At 40.9% G+C, this 25,582-nt stretch overlaps 1 protein-coding gene and 1 long non-coding RNA gene across 3 annotated transcripts; one reads left to right on the top strand and one right to left on the bottom strand.

The window, feature by feature from the left end:
* The first annotated feature begins 3,139 nt into the window (after positions 1-3,139).
* Positions 3,140-16,487, top strand: LOC145441362 (nidogen-1-like). The gene is made up of 20 exons (XM_080319206.1): positions 3,140-3,447; positions 3,729-3,992; positions 4,068-4,171; positions 4,242-4,304; positions 5,628-5,770; positions 5,861-6,007; positions 6,931-7,197; positions 8,459-8,674; positions 9,483-9,592; positions 9,654-9,762; positions 10,340-10,642; positions 10,705-10,923; positions 11,569-11,681; positions 11,751-11,859; positions 11,986-12,132; positions 12,188-12,412; positions 13,540-13,851; positions 13,913-14,048; positions 15,482-15,600; positions 15,975-16,487. The coding sequence occupies exons 1-20, from the start codon at positions 3,262-3,264 to the stop codon at positions 16,085-16,087; spliced, it is 3,405 nt and encodes a 1,134-aa protein (XP_080175332.1). The 5' UTR covers positions 3,140-3,261; the 3' UTR covers positions 16,088-16,487.
* LOC145441366 (uncharacterized) lies at positions 16,372-23,995 on the bottom strand. 2 transcript variants are annotated; one of them, XR_013915810.1, is made up of 4 exons: positions 23,548-23,995; positions 23,151-23,301; positions 21,257-21,453; positions 16,372-17,368 (listed from the first exon to the last, which is right to left on the bottom strand). It is a non-coding gene; the product is annotated as an uncharacterized LOC145441366 (long non-coding RNA). The 2 variants fall into 2 exon arrangements; XR_013915809.1 differs by lacking the exon at positions 16,372-17,368 and having other exon boundaries at positions 20,537-21,453; positions 23,548-23,975.
* Positions 23,996-25,582: the final 1,587 nt, after the last annotated feature.

Below are 25,582 nucleotides of genomic sequence, written 5' to 3'. Positions count from 1 at the left end.
TTGCCTTAAAACACGACGCACACCAAATTTGAATTCATTCCAACAAATATTCGCGGATTTCGTAGAGTTTGAAAATTTTGAATTTGCCTAGAAATGCATAAAAAAATTTTTTTCAAATTTCTCTGCCAACCCCATGAAATTGTTGCGCTGTCTTCAAAAACGATGCAAAACAAATTTGACTCGATTCGAAGCCGTAGAAGTGGAGTTATTTCAGTTTTTCTTTGATAATTCTGGGATTATCCTTGATTGGTGGATCATCCCAGAATTATCATCAAAAAACTTGAATAACTCCGCTTCTGCAGCTTGGAATTGAGTCAAATTTGTTTTCCATCGTTTTTGAAGACAGCGCAACAATTTCATAAGGTTGAAAGGAAAATTTGAAAAAATTTTTTTTGCATTTTTAGGCAAATTCAAAATTTTCAAACTCTACGAAATCCGCGAATATTGGTTGGAATGAATTCAAATTTGGTGTGCGTCGTTTTTTAAGGCAACCTAACGATTTAATCAAGTAATCAGCAAGATTCAGGAAAAAAGCTTATTTTTGAACAGCCCTACTGCAGCATAGCTATACACTTACAGTTACTCACGCATTCATTAGTAGTTCTACCTGTGCGTGAGCGATACAATACATTTTGCACGTATATTTAACTTTATGGGGAAGCGAGTGGCGCAGTTGGTTACGCACTGCAGTCACGACACCAATGGATGTGGTTTCGAATCCCAGTTCTGACCAACATCTACGTGTCGGAGGTTTCTCTGGGCTCCTCATCGCCGATCCCACTACTTCGGTAGTGCGTTGAAAAAGCCCAGACCGAAAGTGAGCCGTGCTACAAGTCGGCAGCTGAGACAACGCTGCGGGCGCGTGCTAGTGAGGGTGACTGAGGATTGACTGGGAGAAGAGAATGAAAGCCGTCCCCAAGATTACGAAAGACAAAGACACTATGAACATTATCACAATTCATGTCGTGGCAGCACATAGCTTGAAAAAGCGATTAGCGCCACTGTGTTGTACTAATAATATTAATAATAATAATAAAAAATATTTAACTTTATATTCGTTATTTGATTCAAGATAAATGACCAATTCGTCTGTCCTTCACCTAGCTAGCAAAATGTAATAACTTTGCATCATCCCTTATACTTTGAAAATTCGATTTGACTTGACTCGACTTGACTCGAGTCACCTCCAAAAAACGAGTGACTTGACTTGACTCGAGTCACCTTTGAAAATCGATTGACTTGACTTGACTCGAGTCAAAATGTGCAATGACTCGAGATGACTCGTGACTCGAAGGTAACGACTTGATCCCAACACTGCCATATAGACAAGTACAGTAAATAGGAAACTTTGTACAATTAGGAAGGCAAATGAAAATATGGGAGATCATATAATTCCAAATGATTGACTGATCCAGGCCTACTATCTGTCATGAGCCTATCGTACGGGGTGACTATGCGGCCTGAAATCGAGCACTTGAGTTACGCAATCGCTACATGAATGCTATTCACCGAGACTTTTGTCGAAATATTTATATTTCGCGCGAACCATTACGAAAATTCTGGATTCTCCGCGAAACAGCCCCCGAAAAGCAAAAAAAATAAGTTTCGAAACATTACGAATTACATACAAGTAGAGGTAGTGGAAAATTGTATTTACTTCGATAAGTACTGCAAGTAGACGAAAACTACTTCAGTACTTTTAAAAGGTAGAAATACCTCGTTGAAGGCCACTCAAAACCCTCTCGCGGGCCACATTTGGCTCGCGGGTTGGCCACCTTTGATATAGACAGACCCATTTTATAATTTACAGAGCCGCAGCCGGAGCTGGAGCCAGATCAGTGGTAATAATGCGGCTCCGGAGATGGAGCCAGAGCTAATGTACGATAGGAGAAAGTTCCGGAGCCGGAGCTGGAGCAGTTAGAATTTGCGGCTGCTCCAAAGCCCTGGTTGGAACCCTAAAATAGTCGGTTCAATGGCAATAGTACAGATGTTTCGTCAAAGGAGCTATATTACCCTATATTTTCAATTGTCAATCACAATCCACTATGACGTCACAATTGAATATTCTCGACGTCATGGCTAAAAAAACATGTTTTAAACATGGGCTTTGTTTTAAACATGTTTGTTTTAGTTGATTTTTGTTTTAAATGCAACCCTAATTATACCTAAGCTAAGTTTCCATGGACCTTACATTGGACTGACATGTCGTCGATGTTACATTATAAAGTTTATAAGGCATTTCCGCTGACTTTTCGAAGTCTTGGAATGGTTTGAAATGATAAAATTCATAAAGGAGAGAATGGGAAATACTTCCCAATTGTTAGATTCTTTATGTAAACAAAGCGGAATGTAGAATAGAAATCGCTATTATCCTCTCATCACAATGCTGCTAAAATGTTTCGACCCAAGTTTATCTAGCGCGCTATTATCATGAGGTTGCCCGCGGTTCGTAAGTGGAAGTGTCTGGTTTAAAACTGTACTCTAATGATAGTGTCTTTCGTCCATCCGCTTATAAGATTGCGATTCTGCGAAAAGTCGGTTACAGTAGTCAAATACGACTTACTGAAGCCTCATATTCAAATAACCACCTGTGCTTCCAATTAGATCGAAGGCCATGTTACAAAATGACATGTATGACCATCATGGAATAGGAAAATAGAGGAGCATAATCTTATAATGTAGAAATCACATTAGAAATGATTTTATATGTTTTGAAAACCAGATACATTCCATATTGCAGTCTTGAGTCTACATAGCATTTGTCATATTTTGCTAATCATGTCTACAAACAAATCGGCTTGTAACAACATGTATGAATGAATGCAAACATCTTCAGGTCAACTGGTTTACAGCAACGTCGGTGTTATTACTGTCAACCTGAAGACGTCATCGGCCCAGAGGCCAGTCACAATCATATATATCAGCAATTCATTACTATTAACATGGTAATGATAGAGTTTATAGTCCGGGAGAAAAAGGCGGCGATGGCAACACAGGCAGCATTGCTCGCCGGCGCTAAGTATAGATCTGAGACTGTCTTCCCGCGTAGACAGACTCGACGGGGAAGGCGCCGAATCACCGTGTCGTTGCATCGTAAATAATATTCTATCGCGGTCGCATAAATTATCGGTATACTCGATATTTAAATTCGATATATTTTATCATTTCAAGCATAGCATCGAGTTGGTTGGTAGGATCTTTGCAGCCGACCGGAGATTTTGACTGCTTCAGTTTAGCTCGCGGCATTGGTAGCAAAGAGCGATGAAAGTTGTTGCCGCGTTACTGGCGCTGTTTTCTGTTGGACAATCAGTGCTTCATCAGGAGCTGTACGAGGTCAATTCTCAATCCGCAGGACCATCTGGTAGACAAGATGACTCGACAACTGTACACTTCTCTCTAGCCAACGAAACGATTGTTTTCTATGACAAATTCTATGATGAAGTAACGGTACGTCAACTATTTTTCATTGTGTAAAATTGTGTAAAAAACATTTGAACATTCATACGTCACGAATTTATCATGTATTATGATTTTACGATTGTGTAATATTTGACTGGAAACGAGGTATACTCCACTTCGTCATTTGATCAGCTGTAACGTATCACGCGAGATATAAACCTTATGCATCAACGAGAGTTTAATAGAATTTATCAAGTACCGCTATCCGCTAGAAATGTGTTATCAAAACATGCAGTGTGCATATTTCCGATGGCATATGTGACTTACAGGTTAATACAAACGGTTTCATCACCCTACGCACGAGCACGAGCGAAGATTCTGATGAGAGGGCCATACTCGCTCCTTTCATGTCTGACCTTCATAACGCGGAAAGTGGGGCAATTAATTACGAAGAAAGACGTGACGAGGAAACTTTGGAGAGAGCAAACCGAGATGTACAAAGAGCTTTTGACGACGGCATCATTGGCGATTTCCAAGCAAAAACCGCATTTGTCGTAACGTGGAGCCAGTTGACAAGTCGCCGAAATCCCGACGTAGGTTTTCTTGCTCCTTATATTCCTTGTTTGCAAAAGTATGGCGGCAATCATTCATGCCTTTATAATGTACAGGTTCAATTTACTTTCCAATGCGTCATAGTGACCGACGGCCATTCCAGCTACGTTATCTTCTTATATCCTTCTGATCAGGTGGTCAGTAGCGAGCTGTCTGGCCGGTAAGTCATAATTTAAGCAAACGTTTGCCTAGTTCGCATTGTCTAGGATTTGATACATTGCACTCTTCAGGGTCGGATTCAGCGATAGCGGACACAAACAGCTGGAAGAATTGTCTGCGACGGAACTTGTCGAGTTCGTACACATTGCTTTTTTATCAGATCTAATCTCGGCGATTCATGTCGTTATGGGTGGTTAATCGCGCTTCAGAATTTCCGGAGCGCTCTACTTTCCTTGTTTATTTAAACATGTCGTGAGAAAACGCGATGTCCTCTGACACCAAACATTTCACAACAACAGTCACGCAGCGAAGAATTTCAACAATTGTTCGCTACCGCGCAATGGCGCGTACAGATTACATCCTACTGCTATATTTAACCTTTTGCGGCAATGCCCCCAATTTCACGGTTGATTGGATTTAATATCAAACTCCTTCACGAGGATAGAAATGTGTTGTCCTACGATTGAACTATATAGGGTCGATATTCATTCGTTATTTTTCAATCGACACATGTATCCATCTATCAATTGTACAATTGTATATTTGTTTCATGCCGATACCGCGTAGGTCTTGCAGCTGTAAAATTATAAGGGATTTCGATATTTATTTCCCCATGTGACAACTCGCAGACTTTTCTTTTCGACTGCGGTGTGACCTAAGCACCTAGCAGTGAGCAATCTACATGGTAAAAGTAATGTTCGTGTTTAGCGAGTAGCGAGAATTTGGAATCTTTGAACAAATTCAGCTTTCGACATTCTGCTTTCATATCCGATAACTAGGGTATTGTATGGCGAGAAATGAAATGCACTTCTCCTAAAATCTGCATGTGTTATCGACATATGAAGAAATCACTTTGCAACAGTGGCCTCACGTCCGTGCATTTGTCTTCGCTGTATGGTTCACCATTCGCAATATTATCTGTAATCGCATTAACGTATCGTTTGTTGCGCCCGGCTTTATGACCTTCGAAACTTTAATTCTGAGGATAAATTAAGATCTTCAACTTTCGACCACAGATTAAAACCAATCTAATATGTCTGCTATACGCTTTGTAACCATTCGTGTCTAGCTTATACTGCTAGCTATCGATACCCAATCAGTCGGTATGTGCCGCGTTGTAATAATCGTAATAAACGTCAGATTATATATCTATATCCGAACAAGACACACAAAATGTATAATGCGATAACACAATGGGATGTAGTGAAGTGAGAGGAGGACGCCGAAACGATCAGTAACGGTATCTTTACCTGGCACCACCGCGGCCTCGTGCCCGATATTCGATTTTTATCTTTATTCGGGTGTTATGCGCTTTTAGACGCCTTGTCCTGTTCTTTCCATTCATCGGGTCTATTTTTCTGGACTTTTTGTCGCTGTATGAATGAGCGACGCAGGGAATATATGAATTGGACCTATTACGCAACCAGTTGTTGTTCATATATCTTTCGTCTTATCAGAGGTGGCAATGCTGCTCCCGGGATCTGGGTGTTTCAGATCGGAGGTGCATTAGGTCTCATCAGCTCAAGTCGCTCCTCTCGCCGGGTAAAGAGCCGCGCATCACACCATAACCGTCGTCAGTCGGGGTTCACGCCTGTGGACGGTAAGCCTTTTGCAGATTAACGAGTGGTCGCGCAGAGTCAGAAGCACAACTGATTAAACAATGAATTTATTGATGTTCGATTTGATTTAGTGGGATTTGAATACAACCTTGGCCAGCCCATATGCGGGTCTTCGTACTGCAATCCGTTTACTGCAAGCTGCGAGAATTACCCGGAAGGCTCTTGTTGCGAATGTTTCGAGGGTTATATCGGGAATGGAGCGGAATGCATAGAAAAAAGTGAGTGCTCGCCACTGATTGCATCTAGTAGCCGGGTATACGAAAAGTACCATAGGGATATCTGAAAAGTATCGAAAAAGATTTAGGTATCCCTGGAATAGTAATAGGGTTAGAATTCCAGCGTTGTGAGTGACCCCCATCGCCTAACAAAATTTAGATTGAAGTAACGGCGTCAGTGTATTCAGTATATTCTTGTCGTTTCTTAATTATTGAAAATGGGATTTCATTTCATTGCTGAAACGATTGTCCCGTTCATATTTTACCTACAGCGCGCGTATATTTCTGACAAGAAATATATTGTAGCTGGATAGAAGTATATTTTAAGGCAACAGTGAAGATCTTTGTGACGTAATGAGTACAGATTGCGTCGCAATGAACTAGTCGAAAATTTGATGGGGAAAGGCGCTTTTTTGCCCAGTTAGCTACACTGGGGAGGGTAGGTTGTATAAGCTATCTGAGCTCCGGTTTGTATTGCGCGAATTTGCCCGACCAGCGTACTACACCATTACATAATACATTTATAGCCTACTGAATGAGTTCGTGCATAATCTAAAAATAGCACATTGAACCTCTGTTCGCCTGGATTATTTGAATTTTCATGTCTGTGACGTTATATTTGGTAACACAGCTGTTGATATACAAAGTTCGTTTTAATTCTTTACTATAGCTGCTAACGATTACCCCTGACGAGTGTCGACCGAAAATATTTGGGTTTATTTCACTATAAATGTGTTACTAAATCGCATGTTGTCACGGTAAATGAAGCGTTATTCGTCAATTTATACTCTCATATCTTTTCGATAGATATGGAGTTCTAAATATCTGATGCTTTAGGCTTGTCATAATAGGCTACATGTTGTAATAGCTCGGTTGGACAGGACATCTGTTCGCTTAAAACTATCTCATTTACTTTTCAAAAACAGATGAAAGCGTACCTTTCAACGCCGAGGTCAACGGTTACTTGATCGTAATGGATCCGGATAACTCGTGGACGAACGAGTCGGCGGATTCCATGAACCAACATTCTTTTCTGACTCTCGAGGACGGAAGGGCGTTCACGGCTATCGCAGGCGAGACTGTATCGTCCAGGCTCATCCTCGCGTTACAACCGATGTCCATTATCACCACGACGCTGGGCTGGCTGATCGCCACGGCAGAATATCCGGCAGTGAATGGGTTTCAATATACCGGTGAGTCGCAGAATCGTGTTAAATGTCTCTTCGTGTAAAGTTTTTTGTTTCTGTTGTTACAATGCCCATGTTCTGGTCCGAAATTCTGATTGTTACGTTGTAGTTTACCATATTGGTTCCACTTTTCAATTTGTTTGAATAGGTGTTATCGAATGGTACATTTTGGTCCCAAATTTCCGAATTTTGGCAGTTTCTCGAACGGTCCCGTCATTTTTAGTTGGTACGTATAGACACTTTCAGCTTTAGTAAGCCGTCACGATAAGAACTTGTTTTCAGCAAATTTTCGATGAGTAGCAATTGCGTCTTTTTTATGATTTTTTATTGGTTAATATAAAGTTTTGCGGGTAGCGACTTCAGTTGTAAGATGCTACTGGCTTGGGTGGCTCGGCTTTCATGACTATGTTTTATCGAGCCTCTCGTTTACATCTTACAAGTCTATGTATTGCATTTTATGTATTGCATGTTATTGATTTGCACGGATGGCAAATAATGATTCGCTTTGTTCATGGGAATCGTAGGCTACCGATGCTACGTCTTTGTAAATGGGAATATTTTTAATATTAACATTAATTTGGCACTATTTCAGTCAATTTGGCAACCCTGGTTTGAATCTCTTCAGTGTGCCGATAGCTCTTGATAAAAGGCACCCGAAAGGTCTTAAGTAGAGCCCGACCGGTATTGGATTTTTGGGTCGATACGGATAAAACCGATATCTAACACCTTCACCGATAAGACCGATATATTCAGCCAATATAGAAAAAAAGTAGAATCTACCTCAAAAGGCGCATTCTCAAAACTTCACTGCATATATTTCAACAGCTTTACGGCCATTGCCATACTTGAACATGAAATACACTAGAAAGACTGCTGGACTGGACACCTTGAAAGTGTAAGGACTCTAAGCTATATGAACTACAGAAATATTCCCAGTCTAGCGGTCAAGGATTATAGTTTTCTGTCTTCCTGCCACCATGCTGTGACGTCACGAATATTGCCGATATTTTTTCCCCTGCAATGGCCGATACTGGTAATTCTTTCAAAGTGTGGTACCGACTCGGTATTACCGGCGAACCAGATAATCAGTCGGGCTCTGGTTTTAAGCGTTTAAATAAGTAAACTATTGCAATGGATGTTGTTATGAAAGCAATCTTCAAGGTCTGTAAGTACCACGAACCAGTGACTTAAAGTGGATTGTATGTAATGTTTCAATTGTAGGTATGCAATCAGCAATAACTTGCTTTTTTCTTTTCCAATTCTCAAGGTGGCAGTATTGTGAGTGACACTTACATCCGTTACACCACCGGGGCTTATGAATTCCGTATCCGACAAGAGTTCAACGGCTTCGCAGATGCTCCCGAGGTTGAATCCAGGGCATTGCACGGGACTGTGACTATAAACGGACGTTTGCCCTCTATCGAGGCAGGCGTTGAGGTTGTCTATGAGGATTATTCGCAAGTTTACACGAGAACGGGACCAGGTTGAAGTCTTCTTATACGCTTGAATCTTGTACCTCTACCACTTCAGTGTTTAATTCATTGCGGTCGTTAGCTTAACGCCGAGGCAATGGTGCATTCTGTCCGTTTCGATTTGTCAAGTCTAGAGGTCGGCAAAGTACCCAGCATTGCTACTCAAGTAGCAGTAGAACAATATCGTAAATTTCTACTCAATTACAAGCAGACGTATCGATTATTTCCAACACGTGTACAAACTACTTCAAGATGAAGTATAGGAAATGAAATGCCTGAAAAGCACTCAAGTATGTAGTTTTGAAAAATAGGCTACAACGTTGCGGGTCTGCATACTGTTGGCAGTTAATCAGTTGTGGCTGCTTTGAAAATTGTAAGATGCCTCTTGGCGACTAACGCTACAATCAGGTATATATTCTTTGACAATATATTCGGCAGTTACTGTGATGGCTGTTTTACGCAGTTTCACACATTCATGTGATGCAAACTTTTTCCGACACTACTTTCTACTTTTCAAAATCTAAAGGGTGAAAAGTAAGTAGTTTTTCCTAAATATCCAGTTCAGGTATTAGTGGCAGTAATCCGAAAACATAACCACTTGAGTAGGTAGTTCATGTAACCAAAATCTACTTGAGTGCTTGGAGAAAGCAGAAGCAGTTCGTTACTGCCCACACATGGTGAAATCACAAATTACGATGACGTCATATCGTTGACAGAAATTCCATTGCTTATCACGATCGTGCGGTACTTATTCTGACAAAGCATGTATGTGTAGTTGTGCACTTTCCACTCTCCGTCAAACCATGCATGTCTGATCAGGATCGCTGCGTTCGCGAGACACCAGAAGCTACACCGTCGGGGACGAGACCCATTCTTACACCATCGATCAAAGCATCCAGTTTGAAGCGTGCGAGTCGTCGTTCGAGCACGTACGTGCACAGAGCGCCGCATCATTATTTCCGTTTGGAAATATTTTCGAACTTGATTCAGGTCCCGGAAAATCTCGTCGTCGACGTGAGCCAAGTGTACAACGAGTATTTCGAGACGGAAGGCAGCCTGCGGTATGCCATGAACAACCAAATCCGACCGGCGGATGAAGGTATGAGGTGGTCAAAGTGGTAGAGGTGGTTGGTAACGAAGTAATTCTACTCTTTTACAGTATTCAAGTAGGTTTTGCCTTAAGACTACTGCTACTCAACAGTTTTCAGAATTTTAGGTGAGACTATAGGCCTGGAAACCTTACTTTTTTGCTTTCTGGGAATCGCTACTTCTACTTGTACTTGAATAGAAATTGAAGACATTGCTACTACTTCTACTTGAGTACCAACGATTATAAATTTTATCACATCTGCAAAGTAGTCATCGTTGGTAGCCTACTTCAGTAGACATAGAAGTATCGTCATGGATTTCTACTCAAGTTCAAGTATAGGAGGGATTTTCTAAGTAAGAAAAAAAGTCAGTATTCTACGCCTAGTTTTTCCTGAAAACTAATAAATGTTAAGTAGTAGTGGTGCTAGTTTAAAATGATAGCCACTCTAGTAAGAAGTACCAGTAGGAAAAACCTGCCTGAGTACTCCGAAAAAATGCAAGTATACTTCGTCACTGATCACCGGAATCGACGCAAGCATGCAATACCGATAGGCACGATTTACGACACGAATCAATTTTGCTTTCAGTCGGTGTCCACCCAACCGAGCCAACACCCGCTCCAATTCCAACGGAATCACAACCGCAGCCGTCAGTCGAAACTTCGATGACTATTTGCGAACGGCTGCTCGCGGACGCGCAGAGATTTGTGGAAGAAAATCCCTACAGTTCCGAAAATTACATCATCCCGACCTGTACCGAAGTGGGAACCTTCGCTCCTCGACAGTGCAACGCGTACGATTCGTCGTGCTGGTGCGTCGATCAAGAAACGGGGACAGAAATAATCGGGACGAGAACTGACCCGGGACAAGGATACAGTCTCGATTGCTCTGGTACTGCCATAGATCGCACTGTTTACGCAACCCTTTCCTATATCGTCGCTCAATGTTTACAGACATTCAGTCGCCCGATGACGATCGCACTCCTTGTCAAGTCGCGCGTGCCGCCGCGGAAGCGGCACGTACCGGCACCGGCAGTGATGTGCATTCGATGTATATGCCTCGCTGCATGGAGTCGGGCGCTTTCGAACCGGTGCAGCAGTTGCCGGATGGGTCGTTCATGTGCGTGAATTTCGATGGCGAAGAGGTGTCTAGGAGCAGGGACCAGCCGCAATGTATGCGTTGTGTATCTTAAATTGACTGTGATTGCGTTGTGTTACTTTACCGAACTATAGAAGTAACGACATGAATTTCTGCTCAATTATACAAATATAAATGGCAATTTCCAAGACACAGTAAAACTGCTTTAAATGGAAATAGAAAATGAAAGATTTGAAAAGTAGGCCTAGTCATGTATGTAGTTTCAGAATGTAGATATGGTCTCGTATCGCATACTCTTTGCAGTTAATCGTCTACTTTCGTATTTTCGAGATGAATCTTTGCGACTAAATCAAAGTGACTAATGACACAATTACAAATAGGCGCAATCTTCGAAAATGTATTCAGTTACCTTGCTACGGGGGCTATTTCGTGCGGTTGTTATGACAGTGTAACTCACGAAAAGCGATGCAAACTTATTCCTAAATAACTGCAAATTCTGAATTGTAAAATGTAAGTAGTTTTTGCAATAAACTGTCCATGTAGAAGTAAAAGTCGTCTGACATAAGCATTTGAGTAAATTTTGCGAATATAGACAAACCCTATACTGGAGCACCACGAAAAAGTACTTCGTTACTGGCGTTATTGTGTGGATTACTTAGGTTCTATCGAGTGTGCATCGCCTGTTGTTCACAATACTGTATTGACGCGTCTTTGATCAGGTCTAACACCTTGCCAAACTGAGGCGTACGTGGCGAAAACCAGCAACGTGTTCTTGAAGACGGATTATTTCGAAATCAGCTGCACGCAGGACGGAGAGTACGCCGCGAAACAAGTGAGCGCAATTATTTGTAACGACAATGGCAGGTTGATTCGAAAAGATGTGTTCATAATTTCGGGATAGTGCGTGGAATCGTATTGCTATTGTGTTGATGCGAATGGCAGAGAAATCCAAAACTCCCGAGTCGAGACGGCCAACATATACGACGCTGATTCAAGGCTCGATTGCGAAGGTGAGTAGTTTGTTTTCGTACGGTATCATCCCGGCCAGCTGGTAACTATCAGCTCATGTGTCAAAATATCAAACTGCGTCCATATATTTATTCCTTTCTTATCACACGAATATTTACGCACGGAAGAATTTCGGAGACAGCCCGACCTTACTGCAGCAGCTCCAGATGCGACTTCGACTTCTACTACCACTACCACTACTACTACTACAACAACAACGACAACTTCAGAGCCTGTTCCCAATCTCGGATCTGCTCAGTTGATATTTGCCCAATGTGAGTACTTTAGTGGTAAACTATGGCGGCCGTACGTAATATTATCAATTTTTAGCAATGGGTATAAATTCCATTGACCTGCCGGTCGTACCGAAGGAGAATTTCCAATCGAAGCGCTTGTTTGCGAGATCGGACCAACGCGCGGTCGCGCTGGCCTACGATTGCTCGTCGCATCGCTATTTCTGGAGCGATGTTTCCAAGCGACGTATCTACAGCTCGAAAATCGACGGAGACGGCACTAGATCCGAAGTCGTCGCGACTGGAATAAGAAGCCCAGAGGGTATACATTATTTTTCGAGAAACTGAGCGATGTCTATCTTTGCTGCTCGGAATTCTGTATTATAGTGATCATGTTGACACGTGCTGGTTAAGAATGCCCGGCACGGCGCTCATCTGTTATATCATATAGGCGCTTATGCAGCTCTTTTTTCACACATCTGTAGAATAATGCTGCATTCGCTCGGATAAAAGCCTCTGTTCAATGAAATTGTTCAAATTCCTGTATTTGAAAATCATATTTTCGACAGAGCGCATGCACAAATAACGCTGTTCTTGTATTCTCTATTGATGTTAGGCTAGTACAATGCTACAATCTGGAATGCATTCAAGCTAACTTCTGGATTATTAATGCAAACCGTATAATTTTATCTTTAAAATATATTCTTCAGATCAACCATCGTTACGATTTTTATATGCATGAGATCGTCGGCATATCAAATTTGCTGACGAGAATCGCTGATGTCCTTCTACCATTATTACTAGCGGCCATCATTACTTGCAAGACTATATACATTCATTGCAGTATAATTTTAATCACAATAATTTGTTAAAGTTTTCGAGTGATTAAATTATACTGCAACGAACGTATCCTTATTAAAAGCAAAATTCAAGCGTGACGAGGCAGCGCGGTGGTACAATCCACGGCTGCTCTGCAATGGGTTGCAGGTTCGAGTCCGACCAATGTCGACTCCAGACTTCTTACCTAAGTATTGGAGTTTTAACCAGGCTCCTCCTCACCATTTCATCCGCGTAAGCGGTGTCTTACAAAAAGACTAGAAAAGCCGTGCAACAAGTCGGCAGATGCGAAATCATAAATACAAAAAATCGACCATTGTAGTTGACAAACACCATGAATACCCCAAGCAACAACAACAGAACACCTGTTCAAGTAGCCTATGCTTACTATCATTATGAATTTCGTAAGGTGTTCGCGTTATTTGGATATTGGGTACTTCCTGCATATATGCAGTATTGCGTCATTGAATACACGAGACTGATGACAGTGCGGCGACTGTCCTAAGCTGGTGTTCTTCACATCGGTTGGTCTTTACAGTGCAGTAAAACGTGCATCCGCGATCTTGTGGTTCTTACGCTTCAATGAACTGACTCTAGCCGTATTCTATTCAGGCATCGCGGTAGATTTTCTCAGTGGCAATATATACTGGACCGATTCGGAATATGATCGCATAGTCGTGGCGAAACCGGACGGGTCAACCCGTGCTGTACTCGTGAACGAGGATCTAGTTAACCCTCGTGGCATAGCAGTCGATCCAATCCGAGGCCGTATGTATTGGACCGATTGGGACAGGAAAGCTCCGAAGATATGGGTTGCGGATACGGACGGCGGTAACCGCAAAATATTGGTTTCGGACGACATTCTCTTACCTAACGATATTACCATCGACTTTTACTACCAGAAAGTATGCTTCATCGATGCAGGTAATGATCTGGTCGCGTCGAGTCGTAACAGACACTCTAATTGATTTATTCGTTATCGTAGGAACTTTCAAAGTCGAGTGTATGAGTCTCGATGGACAAGGTCGGCATACGATATACCAGATGGGACAAGTTCCGCGACCTCGCCCGTTCGGGCTCGTAGTTGACGGGGATATGTTGTATTACTCTTCCTGGGGCGGGTAAGGAATTGAACGGTTACCCAAAGTGGTCGGTAACGAAGTACTTCTGCTTTTTCGAAGTACTGAAGTAGGATTTGCCTTTGGTTCTCTTTTCAACTACTTCCACTTGCACTTGACATATTTTTAGGTAAAACTACCTACCTTTAACATTTCGGATTTTGCATAGTGGACGGTAGGCCTATAGTTTTGAGATAAGTTTGGTGTTTACATCACTTTTGTCATCACAATTGTCATCCCAGCTGCGTGAAATAGCCTCTGTATCACAGTATCTGTATATATTTTCTATGATTCCATCTGTTTGTTGTGTCCTTAGTCATTTCATGATAAGCGAAGACACATCTTGTGATTTTGAAAGTAGCCGCCTCGGGTTAACTGCTAAAAGACCAAACCTATTTTTGAAACTCCTTATATTTCAGTGCCCTACTTTTCATATCATTTATTTCTGCTTCCACCCCTAGTAGTAATTACATGTCTTGTAATTGAGTAGAATTTTACGGCGTTACTTCTGCGGTTCTATACTTCTACGCTGACTACTTCGACGTCGTCTGCGTAACGAAATTACGTATCATGACAACCGCATTAAAGCAATGGAGACAATAAACATTACACAAAGACACATTCAACATAATTTCGCGACCTCCAAAATTTATAATCTGCGTTGAGGAGATAGGCCCATTAAAGTCAATATTGTTTGCTTAAACATAACAATGCATGTCTCGACGACGTAGAATTTCGGCAATTTTAGTACATGCGTATTACATTTAGCTCGTAGGTGTAGTTCGTAAAAACTTTTAGGTCCATTTGTTTCAACAACAGGTTTGTCATTTTATCGTTAAGTTCTTTTTAGCTCGGGGGTATGATTGGTAGACTATTCTTGCGCCCCACCCAAAACCTTAGAATCTTGATTTACCTACCAATACTATTATCAAAGTTACATCTAAGAAATTTATAGATAACGATTTATGGGCGTTTCACGATAATGGACCGATTGTGCCGGAAAGTAGATAACAATCTTTATTTTTCGGTATTTGCTAATCACCACACTGCGAGAAAGTAGCCCTACATTATTTCCGGAACCGCGACCGACGTATGCAGCACGATATCACCAGTTTTTTGGAGAATTCCCGATGAACCACGAAATAAAAATGACACATTGCTGTATAAATTAAAATGTGCAATTTTTCCAAACTGACAGTGGAGCATTTTCTGCTTAAATACCCAGGTATTTGGTCGAATGGATCTACTGATGCCTTCACCCTTTCGGCCCGCACCACAAAATTCCCGTTGAAACTTGCTCATGTTAACGAGCGCCATGATGAACCATGATGTAACAGCTCGAATAAAGTGAAGGACTATAGCCTAGATCACTCAAAATGTCTCAAAATCTCCCAAAATGCCTCAAAACGATTAACATCCGCATATATTTGGCTCAGTTCCAGGGTCGTATACTCAGTGAATTGGCGTACTGGAGAACACGTAGCCATCGCCAACCCGATAGGATCGCATGGTAAATTGTTCGGAGTTGAATTGGTGCGGAAACAATGTCCGAGCGGTAAGTTTCATTTCGATGCAATAAATTGATAAACGTGGGTCGTCATGTTAGTAGAGGCGATCAATAATCACGAAGTTATAGAATGTAACGGTAGATCAATAATCACGAAGTTATAGAATGTAACGGTAGATCAATATGTAGGCCTAATAGTGATATGTAGATTGGAGTGCTGAAGTAAGTCGTATAAACTTGTACGGTCTGTACTTCTCTATTGTATTGTGTATTCTATCACTCTTATGTTCCGAAAAGTAGGTCTACTTGTGTGATTCGATTCAATAAGTTAAATATGTTATAGCGTTCACAATATTAATCCAGCGGCAAATGCGAAATTGTTACGTTGCGGAATCAATCTTGACGAATCCCCATTTTTTCAGGTTACAACAGATGCTCCTACAGCGACAACGGGGGCTGCAGCGACCTTTGTCTCCCAACTCCCGGAGGTAATGCGTGCAAATGTGCAGCGGGCAATCCTGACTGCGAACCATAAAGGTCCCTCGCACAAGAACTGAGCGAAGTTAATTACGACCAAATTGAATTGCTACACGTTATGACTAATCCAGCCGTTGCCACCTTAGTGACGGTTTGCATAATCTCCACGGTTCTTACTGCTGGATTTAGCGAATGTTGCCCGTTTTTCTTTGTGCGACTACCGATGACAATGAAAGCATCGAGCCGTAATTTCCTCTTGATGATTTTAATCATATTTTAAAGTCGAGTTTCATGTAATACATGTTTACATTATGGATGTTAGTGTTTATGTAGGTCGCAGTGTATTTATTTTGGTGTCGCGTTGAAGAAATTGTGCTGCTAACATGGCATTTCTTGATGAGGATATACGTCTGCTATATGTTGATATATTTCGAAATACATAGACACTTTCAGAGAGATTGTCTTGATTCTTTAGTATCCAGGAGTAATGCATGTGCGATTGTGCGTGTATTGCACAGTTTCCTAACCCAGCTGAAGTGTCATCGGAATAGGAATTAACTATATGACCAGCATTGACCGTTTTCCGATAAGGTTTCCGAACTGTTACCCTTACCAATGTCTTGCGTCAGTCGGCGTCAATATATCACTCTGATCCCCCACTCTTATACTCACGTGCTTGTATGGTATCATATGCGTCATCAGTTAAGTTCGCGTGTTCCAAATTGATTTTTCTATAGTTACGATTAGATATTGAAGTTCATCAGAAATCACTTGATTGAGATGCATCATTGTCGATATTAGAGACATGTTACTCAGCCGACTTCGGTCGCATAAGCCGATCTCGTTTCGAAGGGATGTAAGCGTGAGCATCAGGTAGGTCATGAAGTCAATCTAAATGGGGTCTGTGGTTTGGACTCGGACCTGGATTTGATAGAAACCGTGGCGTATCCCAACACTAAATTCCCTCGTTCAATATTATCTTTAACTTCATTATTTTTAACTTTCTACAAAGATACAAGATGGTCTTTGCTAAGCCATGACAAGAACACGATTTTTGCACTATTATTTTGCTATATGGCCGGATTGCTTATAGCCTTGGTGTTGATGGGAAAAAGCAACAAACATCCCTTTACGCAGTTTCTGTCCCTATTTATAAAAAAAATACCAGTACTGATAGACGAAATGTTGAATGATAGACGGAATGTTGAGTCAGCTCACTATACTTCGAAGTTGCAGCGAATCGCGTGTCTTGCCCGTTCAAGACTCCAAGTCTCGAGTCATTTGACTTGGTCGATTCATGCGTCACTCGCAGAGGTGGCCAAAGTAGTCAAGAAAGCTCCTAAAATAGAAGTAGGAGTAGTGACGCTAAAATTTACTCAAGTGCGAGTAGAAGTAGTCATGTTAAAAGCATCCTAAAATTAGCCTACTTCAAGTAGCAGTAGAAGTAGCGACGCTAAAATCTACTCAAGCAGGCCTATAAGTAAATATAGGCTAAGTAGTTGTGAGAAGCAGTAATAAATACGATGTCATGGACTGTCAAAAAATGGAAATTGAGCACTGCGGGTGGTGCGGGAAGCCGGGTTCGTGCTGCGACTTATCAACAGGTACAAAGTTTCCACACATAAGAATTCGACCGCATCATGGCGAATGAGATGCAAACGATAGTTTTACTTTGGCACAATGGTTTGAAACATTTCTTTACCCCCGCGCCCCATTTCAGATAATGTCATGTAATGGTGCTATTCACCGTATTATGATAGGCCCGCAGTTGAAGCGAAAAGTAATGCGGAGTTGTATCAGACACTGCATTAATGTTTTACGCGATTACTTCAGGAGCAAAAACGCAACTGTTCTTCGTTTTAAACGTTCATGTGCATGTGCTCCGGACAAGACAACTAAGATTAATTACAGAAGATATCTCTGTAAAGACACGGTGCATAAAGAGAAATATACCTATAATTTAAAATATAACTAGGGAATATATTCCATGAATTTTGTCAAGGCAGCTTGAACGATTGTTGACGCTCAACGGTCCAACGCTTAACAAGTAAATATACCACTTTTCCATATTTGAACACACCCTGTTCGACTATAGTATTATATAGATTACGATATGACACTCATGACAGTTATATAATATAAGAGCTGGCCAGATTACGATGCGATAGTTCCAAACCTTTATTCTGAGCCATATTGACTGTGATTAAACCTGTCATATGGGCGTCAAATGCGGTATGAGCGGATCCACGCCACCCGCTACCTAAATTATATTGGCAGGCCGATACTTCCGCGTCACTTCATAACTATTTCGTCGAAACACGACGAACATTCTGGTCTTTACCTTAAATTTTGTGTTAGGCCAATTATTTTTATTATTGGAGAGTCGTCGTGACCCGTTTGGACGTCATATACTCATGTTAAATTGGCTACTGGGAACTTAAGTTCGCATCGCGGAGAGTGCTTGTGGTGTATTGTGCCATCACTCATTTCTTGAGATAGATATACCTTGCGTACAAAAGTTATTTGATTGTAGCAGCAGAACATCCCCGCAGGGGTACTATCTCTGCGCCCAAATCGCGAGTTTCAATGCCAGGGAAAGTTATCTGGATTACCATACTGGTCGCGTGGAGCGCGAAAAAATTTTACGCCTGGAAAATTTATTTCGTCGATAATATTGGTTGTTTCATATATTACTGTTAATTATTTATCCATTTTGAGCCAGGCGTTATCAGATTAAACGATAGAGATGATGGTCTTCGAAAATTTTGGGCTCAAATTTATGATGATGCATCTTCCGGTTTTTATTAATCACTTTGTTGCATGTTGTTATTTTTGACCTCCTATCAGGATTGTAAGCATAGTCGAAATATAACCTGATCACCTCTTGTCGTTATACCAACACTGTGGCCGTACCTCGCCCAGACATCGCTTCATTGATCATTTGCTACCATCGTTTAAATTGTCTTCTATTTTCCTTTTTTAACTAACATTTTGTACAGCCAAACTGTTTAGAGTCAAGTGTACCAGCTGTTTGATGCTGGTGTGATCAGACTAGATGACCTTCCCGGTCTTATCGATCATTCCTATCTAATAGCGAATACTGTGCATGCATATTTTCTGTACCACTATCACTGACGGCTGTGTGGTATGTATTTTAGTTGGAAGAAAATAAAGACTGTCTCTCTCTCTCTCAGATCTCATATACATTGGAATCGGATAACGTAAGAGAAAAACTTTCATTCTTGAGACGCTCACGATTCCGATTTGGGATTTCTTTATGGGGTGCATCTGCGGTTCGCATTTGTACGGTGTGGGATATACTATTATATTGAAAACGAAAATTCCAAGACACTCTGAATCGCGCAATCGCGAATAAAATTGTGAAGTTCAAAATCTCTCAACGATTTGGGAACCAATTCGTTAATTCAAATTGAATATTGACGGTCGCCAACACACGCTGCATAATTATTGCTTAACGGCTGCATGCGACCGTACGTTTGCAGAGGTGGTCGAAGTAGTCATGAAATCTACTCAAGTAGAAGTAGAAGTAGCAACGAAAAAATATACTCAAGTACGAACAAGCACGAACGAGCAACCTAAAACTACTTGAAGTAGAAGTAGAATTGACTGACTTTAAAAGTACTCAAGTAAGTAAGTAGTTATGATAACGATCCTAATTCGTTCGCATGGATTGTATAAAGGCGCAAATTGAGCTATGCGATAGGTGACGATGAGCTTGATTCATATTGATGCATAACAGCAGGTATCCCATTTTCGATAGCATTCGTCCACATCATAGGATGAAAATGATAGTATTGATATGGAAATGCGATACTAATCCTCTGTTTTCTCGAACAGCACGTTTTAGAAAATAGCATGGTATGGCGCCATTACCCTTATTATAAGGCCCGTAGTTTAGTCGAAGAGCAATACGGAGAAGTTGTATATAGGATACGGTGTAAACACTGCGCGATTAGTAAACGTTAATAGAAAATATGGGGGACCGTAAAAATGCCATATTGTGTAGCTTTATTTCCTGAAATGAAAGGCATTTTCCCAGCAAACACAAAACCGTAAAAGGATAATCCGGGATCATCTCGATTAGGTTCTGATTTTCTAAGTGTCGGGGGAATGTCTAAAATACGTAGTAGGGTTGTCTTGTGGTTATATTCAATCAGAATAAATTCCAACTCGGTGTTGTTCCATGGCATGCCCCAGTAAACACAGTACAGACCAAAGATGTAGAAAGCGGAGTCCGATATAGTAGATATTAGAGCTCGGCAGGTAGTAGAAAGGGGGATTTTGTGTCGACTCAATTCAATGTCTTTTCCATGTCCTTCAATAATGTAAATATTATGTAGATGCTACAGACTTTAAACATGGTGAGTAGAATGTAGATCCTACATTAGAAGAATATCCTGATATAATAACCTGTTTTCTACCACTGGGCATAACCTGATCACGGCTGCGTACACACACACACACACACCACATTATCTACTACATATTAATCACATTTGCGGTAATTTATTCCAAAACGGAATTGGCAAGTAAATAATGCCGGTGTAAAAAATGAAACGAACGATGACTACTTCAGCAATCTTTGAAAACAGCCACTAACACAAAAAGAATTCTTGACTAAAATTTCTTCACATTCTGTCAAAAATGATCAATAAATCAGTTATTTGGCAGCTAGTTGGAGAGATATATACTCAAGTCTAGAAAGTGGAATGATACTCTGCCAGGAAAGCTGAAGACCTAACAATATTGTGTACAGAGAACAAAACATTTGAGTGGCTGCACTGGTATAGACATTAACAAATTTTTAGAATTGACAGCAAGATAACCAGCAAGACATTAAAATGAGAATTAGTGCAGTTTCTTAGGCTGTAGCGATACTCAGCCAGGAAAGTAATTGACCTAGCAGAGAGCAAAACGTTGTAAATAAAGCAAGCGAAACCTCCGACAAATGATAAAACATTGGAATCGACAGTCTTACTAGAAGCAGAATAACAATCATGAGGGGTTAGAGAACAGAAGCCGGGAAGTGACCATCAGAAATTACTGAATACTGGCCGAACAGATCCATGACCACTAACAAATGGTCTTTTAATAGTCAATATTGATACCAAATGACACCACCCCTATTTCACCGCAACATTTAGCAAATACAGCGCTGGAGTCAACCTTATATAACCGCTAACCAAACGCCCATTAGTTTTCCCACCTACTACTACGCGCTTCGTGGATGGAAATACGCATTAAAGCGAACGGACGCGACTTGTCACACTCTTGCTATTTCTGCTCCTTTTTTTTCTTCGTTCCTCTTCTCTGTCGCTTCCGCTTCAGGAGAGAAACAGTCGGCCGCGTTTACGGATCGTGAATTCCCGGCTTAATGGTGATTCTTCCTCCAATGGTCAGCACCTTGAAAATTGAGAACAATGTTGTTGCAAAATGCATGACAATTTGAAAGTTACATCATTCTAATTATTCCAGTTATGGCCGTGAATCGTTACAAGTGCGGTAACCATAAGAATTATTACTATACTTCAACTACAAATACAATATATTGTATAAAATAATTACCAATTTCTTTTACGTTGATCGAGTCCCAAATAGATGAAATATGTCAAAACGTTTGCTAAAATTTTTTGTATAATTTGACAGATTCCGAAATCTTCTCAAAGTGCACCTTTCAAAAATTTTATATCAAGACTCCCAACATTTTACAATTCGAAGTTGGATGGCTTTACCAATACAAGTACAGTTTGTATCGCAATTGACAATTATGTAGAGAACGCTGCGAGACATGAGAGTAGGCCTACCCTAAAACGTTTCTCTGACATGGACATTAAGGCTCTTAAAAAAATGACTTTTTTTCTCAAATCGTTCTGGCTCCTTGATAAAATTGTTAGGTTTTTTCTGAAATCGTTCTGGCTACTTGATAAAATTGTTAGGTTACCTAATTCAAGCCTACACACCAAATTTGGTTCAATTCCAACCAGTAGCCGCATTGCTACAGGAAAAGAAAGTTTATATTTATTATATAAAAATAAATAGAAAAAATTTGAAAATTTTCTGTTCACCCCATGAAAGTGTTAGGTTATGTATAGAAACGAAGTTCATCAAATTTGGTTCGATTCAAACAAGTGGAAGCGGAGTTATTGCCATCGAAAAATTTGGACTTGAATAAAATAGTATTTACGGTGGGCACCACTATAATAAATAAATAAAGAATTGTGTCACGCTGTCATACTGTTTTACGCGACCGTTGTTATACACTGCATTGTTGCTGTGCTCTGGCTCCATTGATGTTATTTCTACATTCGACATTAATGCGTCATAATTCTCCATCTGATTTTGAATTCAACTCTGTTTTGCTTCCTTTATCGTGCCGGTAGCTCTTTAATTGGCGCGCGAAAAGTTCTTCGGGTTTCAATAACATTTATCATGAAGGTACTTTTGAAAGCAGTATTAAAATTTTGTACCACCAACCAGTTATTTAATTACTATTTATCTTCAAAGTAAATGCTCATTGCATGAAGCAGGGTTGTAAGACTCGAGTCACGATTTTCTGTTGACTCGACTTGACTCAGGTCATCTTCTCAAAGTACGGAAATGACTCGACTCATTGCGCATGACTTGAGACTCAGACGGCCAAGACCGACATTTCATGATTATTTCAAAGAATAGTACAGCAAATCGCTATTGGGATTTCGCCTATTGATACTGGTATTTGAAAATGCGGCCTGAAACTGCTAAAAGTAAGGAAAATTCGTATATTATAAATGCGACCCACTCGATATCACAAAAAAATATAATAAGTTGGTTTAACAAGACCTAAATTGGAAACTAAGCAGCTAACACAATGACTTATACTCTGGCTCGAGTCATAATACCATAACTCGGACTCGGCCCTCTGCTCGCTGACTTGGACTCGGACTTGACTCGGTGGTGAATTGAAAATGACTCCAGTCAAAACTATAAAAGTGAAATTGACTTGCGACCCGGAGCCTTGTGACTTGGTTACAACCCTGGCATGAAGCCTCAATAGTTACATGAGTGGGGTGACTAGACAAAGAACACAGTCCCATTTGCAGCATATCATGAATGTCTCTTACTATATGTGATCTTGTTCAAATGGAGGTTGATGAAAGTGTATTTCCCATTCTTTCCGACTCTGCTATAATTACACCAGACTGGCAACCTTCTTCATGATGCTTCTTGCTGACTGACCAATATTGTCGCCGCCAACGGTACGAGTGCAAATGTCTGATATGTCAATATAGGAACAGAATTAGTTGACTGCTCATGACCGTCCACGCTGAGAGTTGCATCTCAAAGATGCTAAAATAAGCCTAAATATAATCCAAGCAATACGATCCTCCACTTTGACTGACTGAATTTCTAAAAATAATAAACATAACACCTTGATAGTTTCCACATCTTACGTTTATATATACCGTCTGCTATCGGCACAACAAAGTATTTAAAAATAACAAAACAGATTCAACATACCACATATCTTGCAAAGGCTTTTGCTTTCATTCAATATGTCATCAAACTTCTTTAAATCCTCCTTTGTGGTGAGTGGCTTTGGAATTCTTCTAGGATCAATTCCGATATCGTTTTATCATATACAATCTATGGCGGAATAAAAGTTTCGGATAAGTTCTAAAACGAACACAATTTTCCACACAAAAGTCAATTGCCACACGAAATGCCAAATGCTACGGTCCCATTTTACAAGGTATGGCGAGGTAACGTAGTTGTACGTTCCATTATAGCTAAACACCAATGAATTACGGGTTCGAGCCTGACACGTCGACTCCATAATTCCTACCGAAGTGTTGGCCGTTTATCTAGGCTCCTCCTCGCCATCTGATCCGCATGACCGCATAGCCATGTCTTAAAAAGCCTAGGAGTGGGCCGTGCTATAAGTGGGCAGATGGTTGCCGATGAACTCGGCACTTGGTGAATTCGGCTATTAATATGAATTATTGAACTAATAATAGTATTATCAAGTGATTTGTCAATCTTGTAAGGATGTCAGGGCATCCGTAGATCACGCAGTCACGGCGTGATTAGATCATGGATTGCGTAGCCGCAGGAAATGACGCAGCGCTCATATACCGACCACGCGCGGTCTGCTTGGAATCGATGGCGCGAGTGACGGGCCTGTGTCGTGCAAGTTTTGAGAAGATGGATCTTGTCGTTGTATGTGAGATCGAAGCTGTGGAACATCAAGCGGCGCTTCTTCGTTTATCGATCACAAGCCAGTGTTCCTCATCAACAAATGTTTCGCATGATCACGTCAAAATAAACTATTTTTTGCCTTTGGAGAGACGATTCCACTCTGGGTTAGGGTGTCTCGATAACAGGGTTGAAGGATCCCAAGATTACGAGATCTACCGCGAGCCACGACACGTTTAAATTTCCTTTTTGATACTGTTCATTCATTTAAATGCATTTCTAATGCGAAGGTGTTCTAGTGCCAATTCCTCCAAGGGCCGAGTTCACCAAGTGAAGAGTGTCACGTTATTTCCCCGCGGTTACGCAATCTGTGATCTAATCACGCCGTGACTGTGTGATCTACGCATGCCCTGAGCCCCTGACCCCCGTACAACATTGCCAACCACTCAAAGTGCCAAGTTCACCCGAAAACAGTCCAGTAACCAATCATGGTGACCGGTACCGCTACGAGATCTACCACGGCCGAATTCACCAAGTGCCGAGTTTGTGCGGCCGAATTCACCAAGTGCCGAGTTCACTGGTAATCGGGCAGATACGGAATAATAAGAAGAAGAACCGGCCTGGTGTAAAATGACCAGTGTAGTCGAACCACCACCATGAACACCACAAACAAACAAACATCTAATATGGAAAAGAAATTACCTTTACAGCCTTTGACAAACACAGTTAACATTGAAACCAGCAATTTAGGTCTTATTCGAAAGCAGAATAACAAATGTTTTACCGGACATATCAAATCAAATGTTGTAAAGTTCATGTAAAATAGCCCAAAATATTATCTTACTGTGACCATATTCTATCAATATGGACTGGCTAGCGAAATTCTCTGGGCCAACATAAACAAGCTGCGTTTGGTTTCAACGATTAATAATCTTGTCACTGGATTCGAGGTATAATTGCATTCAAATATCAAATTTTGCTCCATTAATCAACATCAAGTTGAAAATGTCCATTCTTGCACCAACTTTTATAAAATCAGGATGCCAGTACCAAGGCAGGTAACCTACGAATCAGTGTTCTACAGGTATTTATCTATATGACTTATAGGCCTAGAAAATTCAAGCATAAATATTATGATATAGGTATAGAAGGTAGGCCTACCGGTAATTCAGATGTTTGAAGCGACTTGGACAACTAGATAATTCTAGTGGTCTAATTTCACTAAATTAGAGCGAAATGCCAGTAATATAATTGTAATCTAATTCGGAAAAAACGGTTTAGCTCTATAATTCTAACCTGGAAACGTTGAGACTTTTCTACAGTTATGTCTACGCCTGGTTTGAAGAAAGTCAAACAGCTC

The sequence above is a fragment of the Botryllus schlosseri genome, chromosome 6 (genome assembly GCF_051294905.1).
Source record: "Botryllus schlosseri isolate E-star chromosome 6, Bs_hap1, whole genome shotgun sequence".
In the NCBI taxonomy this organism is placed as follows: domain Eukaryota; kingdom Metazoa; phylum Chordata; class Ascidiacea; order Stolidobranchia; family Styelidae; genus Botryllus; species Botryllus schlosseri.
Note: the sequence above shows the minus strand (reverse complement) of the source record. Positions and strands in the feature narration are given on the sequence as shown.